Source organism: Nestor notabilis, unplaced genomic scaffold, assembly GCF_000696875.1.
Source record: "Nestor notabilis isolate BGI_N333 unplaced genomic scaffold, ASM69687v1 scaffold11564, whole genome shotgun sequence".
Lineage (NCBI taxonomy): Eukaryota > Metazoa > Chordata > Aves > Psittaciformes > Psittacidae > Nestor > Nestor notabilis.
The window spans coordinates 49,293-56,029 of record NW_009926900.1 but is presented as its reverse complement, the minus strand read 5'-3'; the positions used below and the strand labels follow the sequence as shown (position 1 = coordinate 56,029).

The following is a 6,737-nucleotide window of genomic DNA, read 5'->3' as shown; positions in this document are numbered from 1 at the left end:
GTGAAGTAGGGAGCTGCTTTCTCCTCTTGGTGGGGCTTTGGATTTGGGGTTCTTTTGCTTTTGTTGCTTGTGGGTTTTGTTGTTTGGGGTTTTTTTGTCAGCATTACCAAAACCCGGCACAAGTGGATGCTGCGGGCGGTGCTGGGTTAGATGCTGCCGTCTGGACGTGTCTGGGGGAGAAACCGCACGAAGCGACACCCGTCCTCCCATCAGTGGAAGCAGGCTTGGTACACGGATTACTGAGCACTGATTTACAAACCTGCCGCAAAAGCTGGGCTTGGGAAGACCAGTGATCGCGCTCATCCATTCATTCTGTCTCTCTCACACACACAAACACACTGCCTTCGGTTTTTTTTTCCTCTTGGAACGAGACTCTTGCTTGTTGCCTTGTTGCAAATGCCTGGGCGAGCAGCAGTGCCTGTGGCTGTGCAGAATGCCCCCAGCTTAAGCTGCCTCACTGGCTCACTCCTGGCGCTCTTGTTACACCCGGGAAGAAGGGAGAGAAAGAACTCGTCAACCTGTGGTGCTGACTGGCCATACACACCTGCAAATGTAGATCAGTTGGCATAGCCCCCTCCTCAGGACTGCTGTCACCAGATCCTTACACTAGCAAGAACAGCAGTGCTATTTCTCTGCCTAGGAACAGTAAGTATAATAGCCTTTTGAAGGTCTTTCTCTGCATGACACATAGGTGCGATTTTAAAAATAGCATAATTTAATAGTTCATATTCACCTTCTGTCATGTATTAATAGATTTAGCTATAAGCGAGGCTTGTGTTTCGAAGGAAGGTGTGTGTGTATTTTTGTGTGCTTGCATGTAGATGTTGCTTCAGTGCACCTGCAGTTGTGTTTTCTTGACATACCATGTCACAGTATTTTCACTTCATTGAGCATTAGATGTGCCTGTTTCCAAATTAAATTCAGTGAGATGTTCATTATGATTGAAACAGTTCAATTACAGATTAAAATGTAAGCATCTTATGTGTTTCTACAAATCGAACAAAAGCTTTTTGTGTAGATACATTTATTCTTTAATATTTCCATAGCTATATGTAGGTGTATCTATTACATATGAACTCAAAGATCTGAATGCACTGTGTATTGCAGTATTTTTCTTAGTGTTTGTATGTGTTGGTGTTTCAGAAGCATGCATATGTTTGTGTATGGATGCAAGTGCTTATATGGGTGGGGATTCTGTATCTCTGTCTATATATATGTGGCATACCCACCCACATCCTTACCCACAGAGTCGTTCAAAATCTCTGTGCATGTGATGTGGGTGTGTGTGTAATGTAGAAGTGTGAAGAGTGTGGGTAGGGGAAGATTTGAATACTGTGGTAATAGATGACACAGTTTCATTTGATCAGCGTGACCTTTTAGGAAAACAATCCAATCTTTTCCCTTTTTGTTTTGTTTATTTTTGTGTGTTTGTGCATGTGCCTCAGGTTAAGTGCTTCTTCTGCATGACCATAACCAAAGGGTGACCCATCCACTCCCTTATGTCCTATGGGGACCTCAGAGCCAGTTTCTCAGTCTTCATCTCCTCCTCTTCCTCCTCCTCCTCCTCTTACCACTGCTGCTGATGCCCTGGGTGCTGCTCCCAGGTTTGAGACATTGTTGACAGGCTGAAGAAAGGAATTGCAAAGACCTCCTCACTGTGTAAATAAAGTGATGGCTGGAAATAACTTCACCTCCCCGAGTAATGATACTAAATAGTAAGATTGCTAGGCCAAAGCATTAACAGAAGCAAATTATGAGGAAAGAGACTATTTGCATTTGGTTGCAGTGAGTGAACTGAGACCATCTGTGGAGAGCAGGTACCCTTTGATTTGCATAATTTTTTCCTCATGAATGCAGTCTTTGTAGCCTGCAAGGTAGTCATGATTCCCATCAAATCTGTGATTGCCACAGGAGATAAAGGAAAATAAAGGGTCTTGGTGGACGAAAAAACAAGGGCATCAGCTGTTTCCTGGTTCAGTTTTGAGAGTCTTATCTATTCTTGTGAGCAAAACAGTAGTTTGTGTCAAACGTTCCAGGCACTAACAAAATGTAGACCTGTGGTTTTCCAAAGCCAAAACAAATTCAGTGTTACAACTGTGTTGCCCTGCTCTGTGTCCAGGGGACTGTCCTCCAAATGCAAATGGCTTTGAACTTTCTAGTGGAAATTACGGCTACGCTGTAAATAAACCAAACCCTTTTGGCATTAAAGCAACTGAAAACAAACAAAACCAGTTTGCAAAACCAGTTGCAAAATGGAGGTTGCAATGGTGAGTGCAGACAGCTCTGGGTGCAACAGCCACATGCCCTATGGATACGCGGTCCAAGCTCGGGCCCGTGAGAGAGAGCGGTTGGCACAGTCAAGAGCCGCAGCGGCTGCGGCTGTAGCAGCAGCAACAGCAGCAGTAGAAGGTGGGGCAGCAGGCGGAGGTGGACCGTATCACCACTACCATCAGGAGCAGAGTCGAGGTGCATCCTCCTCTCACGGTGGGAATGCGTCACGCAGCAGCATGCCCCACCGCCAGAGCGGGAAGAGGCGGAAGAAAGGGAAAAAGAGGAGCCACCACTTAGGAAGTAGGGAGTGTGGTGCCTCCTTCCCCTGTTCTGAGCTGCTGCCTCTCAGTGGTTCTGAAGAGAGAATACTGAAGGACTTGAGTGAGGAGGAAGAGGAGGATGAAGATGAGGATGAAGAGGATGAGGAAGAAGGAAAGCTCTACTACAGTGATGACTATGGGGAGGACGAATTTTCGTACTCAGACCAGCCACCTGATGATGGTGGAGGCCCTGGGGGTTACAGCTCTGTTCGCTACAGTGAGTACGAGTGTTGTGAGCGTGTGGTAATCAACGTGTCAGGACTGCGGTTCGAGACCCAGCTGAAGACGTTAGCTCAGTTCCCGGAGACACTGTTGGGTGATCCAGCGAAGCGAGGGAGATACTTTGACCCTCTCAGGAATGAATACTTCTTTGATAGGAACCGGCCCAGCTTTGATGCCATCCTGTACTACTACCAGAGTGGCGGTCGGCTGAAGAGGCCAGTTAATGTACCCTTTGACATCTTCACTGAGGAGGTGAAATTCTACCAACTTGGGGAGGAGGCCATGCTCAAGTTTAGGGAGGATGAAGGGTTTGTCAAAGAGGAAGAGGTCAAAGCTTTGCCGGAGAATGAGTTTAAGAGGCAGGTTTGGCTGCTGTTTGAGTACCCAGAGAGCTCCAGCCCAGCCAGAGGCATTGCCATTGTCTCTGTCTTGGTCATCTTGATCTCCATCGTCATCTTTTGTCTGGAGACTTTGCCAGAGTTCAGAGATGACAAAGAGTTCATCATGTCGCTGAGCGTAGCGAAGGGGCATTCTAATGAGTCGCTTCACCTGAATGCTGGGGAACACACCATCTTCAATGACCCTTTTTTCATTGTAGAGACAGTATGCATCATTTGGTTCTCCTTTGAGTTTACAGTGCGCTGCTTTGCATGTCCAAGCAAAGCACACTTCTTCAAGAACATCATGAACATCATAGACATTGTCTCCATCTTGCCTTACTTCATTACTCTGGGCACTGACTTGGCACAGGAACAGGGCAGTAATGGCCAACAGACCATGTCTTTTGCCATCCTGAGAATCATCCGTCTGGTCAGGGTGTTTCGTATCTTCAAGCTCTCCAGGCACTCCAAGGGTTTGCAGATCCTGGGTCATACGCTCAGGGCCAGCATGAGGGAACTTGGCCTCCTCATCTTTTTCCTTTTTATCGGAGTCATTTTGTTTTCCAGTGCCGTTTACTTCGCAGAAGCAGATGAGCCTGCCACCCATTTTCAAAGCATCCCAGATGCCTTTTGGTGGGCTGTAGTGACCATGACTACAGTTGGTTATGGGGACATGAAACCCATAACCGTGGGTGGGAAAATAGTTGGGTCCCTGTGTGCCATTGCGGGAGTGTTAACCATTGCTTTACCAGTGCCAGTGATTGTCTCCAATTTTAACTATTTCTACCACAGAGAGACTGAGAATGAAGAGCAAACGCAGCTGATGCAAAATGCAGTCAGTTGCCCTTACCTCCCAACAAATTTACTGAAGAAATTTAGAAGCTCATCATCTTCATCCACAGAGGATAAATCAGAATATTTGGAGATGGAAGAAGGTGTTAAAGAATCTCTTTGTGTAAAGGAGAAAAAAAGTCAGGATACGGGGAATAGCAGTGAGTCAGAGAAGAAAAACTGTGTAAATTCAAATTCTGTGGAAACTGATGTGTAATTCTGAACGTTTTCAAATATATTTATGCATTAAAGAGTGCAGTGAAAATAATGAAATATGCAAACAAGAGTCCACAGCATACAGTAGTACGCCATTTAATGGTTAAATACAAATAAAATCATTGCTAAAGTTGTATTACATATCAAGTAAGTGGTATACCGTGAGGAAGGGATTGTTAGATCTGATACAATTTCAGACTTTATATTTTTATTAGAATGCAAGTGTTTTGCACATGAGGCTGAAAAGTGTATTAAAACCAAGTCAGTTTTAAAGTGGGTGCATGAACTGTCGACATCACTAATAACAGCTCTGTGGTAAAAGTTGGCATTCAGAGGTATTTACTATGTAAGAAGCAATGAAGTTTGGTAGTCATTTATCTATTTATCAGTGCTTTAATAGCAGCTACCATAAATCATTGGATACCATAGTCATTGTTTTTCAAATGGTAAATTTATTGTAAAAAGATATTCTTCAGAAGATAGATCTAAATTTTTTTTTCTTGAAATCTATAATGCTTGTTTTTAACTGGAAATTTACTTTGAAAAGGCTGCTGACCCTCCAGAAATTGTTTATTTTTATAACTCTCTTTGGAGGCATTGCAGCATTTGTTGTCTAATAATGAAAGAAATGAAGCAAGAGAATCCTTTAACCTGGTCTGACTGCAAAGGCAAAATGACTGGAATGCTTTTTTGCACTACTTTATATGCTGGAGATATACTGAAAGAGACTTCATACTGTGAATGTTTACTAATGTAATAGTTCAATGACAATCATTGGAAGAGTGAATTCTGCATCATATTTTATTGTTTCTTTTTTCTTTGTGATGCTCATGGCAAAACAGCTAACATTACATTAATTCCATACTCTTTTTAATTATGAATATCTGTGAGCTGGAAAAGGATTATGAAGTAAAATTTTATAATCAAAATTACTTGAAATCAGTGTTTTCTACTGATGCCCTCAAGAAATACCAACCTAATTTGTATCTCTTTCGTGGTTAATTTGACATTCAGAGTCTATGATTAGTACATGTACTTTGTCAGTATTGAAGAAATTCAGCGTATGGGAGGAGAAGGTAGAAGTAATAAGATATGCAGTTGTTACAGTACTGGCAATTGAGAATTGCTAACTTTTAACATGCTATTATTGGTGCTGCATTTTCCCTTAATTACAGCTTTCACCCGTGTGTATTTGAAGCAACATTTAAGATCCAAAACAGGCATTCTGGGATTCAAAATGCTAGGTCCCATGCAGTCCTTGAGAAAACATTCCATGATTTCTTTTCACTGATTCTTAGGCCAGCTGTATTTTACTGTGTGTCAAAAATTTCCATTGCCCTTCCTGCGAGATTAAGGTAGGTAAAGGTTATCTGGCCTGTAGTACATTCCAGACTCCAGAATGAAATAGGTAAGATATTACTGCATATAAAGTGAGTAACAGATTCAGAACAGGCATTTTTTTCTGACTTAGAATTCCCTAGGGAAGGCACGATTAAACTGGAACTGTTTTTGAAGAGGCACTGTGGAACATTCCAGATTATAAAACTTAAACCAAATTGGCATTTGCACTTTATAAAGACTGGGACAGGCCATTATGAGAGCAAAAGGGGCTTACCCATACTACTGCATTACAGTAGTTTTGCAATATTCACTTAAAGCTGAGTAGAGGGTTTTTCTGGGGGGACAACTAGTGAGTGAGTGACATACAGTTCTGGAGGTGAAAGGCAACAATAAAAGCAGTCCAAATTGGGCACCCACAACATGATACGTAATCTGTCAGATAAGTGTTATTTGCTGTGTGCAGCATCCAGTGGTACCAAATGGAGCCATAGACACAGGTGTTTCTTTAATGGTTGATTTTTGCCTTCATGGGTTTTCTGTGAATTGCCTCTGAAAAGTTTCTCTGCTCGTCTCCTTTTGCATTGCAGAAAAACTAATAAAAACCAAGACACACATAAAAGACTGCGTTGTGCTGAGCCCTGGTTCAAAACTTGTGTCTAAATGTCTGATTCCTAATCTAAAGTCATAGAGCAGGTTTCACTATCTTTTTGATGTGAAGCATTAAAGCTCCTTTTTAGTGTGGTGATATTAATTCCAAGTATGTTTTGAATGAAACAACTCGGTAATTTTATACTTTAAGCATTTGCCAAAATTGAATTTTGTTGTATCTCCTCTGAGTTAAATGTACTAAATACTTTTTTTTTTCTACAGGGGCAGTAGTAGAACTGAGGAGGAGCATTCTTTAAAATCTGGTAAAAATCTGTAACAGAAAGAGCCTCTTTAACAGCTAGTAGTTAATGATGTAGAGAGCGTAAGGGTTCTCTTGTCGGGTAGCTTGCTAGTAGTTCCGTATAATTACCAGAGACCATATAACACTAAGGGCCATGGGAAGAATGTAGGAGTAAAAGAAATACCAACTAGGTAAATAGAGAAAATAAGTAGTATGTGTTTGCAGTATTGACTGGTTGAAAGGGAAGGTGGTTCATAAGAGGTGGAA

The 6,737-nt window shown here is 42.1% G+C and overlaps 1 protein-coding gene across 1 annotated transcript; it reads left to right on the top strand.

Moving 5' to 3' along the window:
• The first annotated feature begins 1,449 nt into the window (after positions 1-1,449).
• KCNA4 (potassium voltage-gated channel, shaker-related subfamily, member 4) lies at positions 1,450-6,171 on the top strand. The gene has a single exon (XM_010013805.1). It carries the CDS (start codon positions 2,253-2,255, stop codon positions 4,239-4,241), a length of 1,989 nt encoding a protein of 662 aa, XP_010012107.1. The 5' UTR covers positions 1,450-2,252; the 3' UTR covers positions 4,242-6,171.
• The last annotated feature ends 566 nt before the right edge of the window (positions 6,172-6,737 follow it).

What these genes read in the sequence shown, in the direction of transcription:
- KCNA4 (XM_010013805.1), top strand. Translation starts at nt 2,253, where the DNA reads ATGGAGGTTGCAATGGTGAGTGCAGACAGCTCTGGGTGCAACAGCCAC.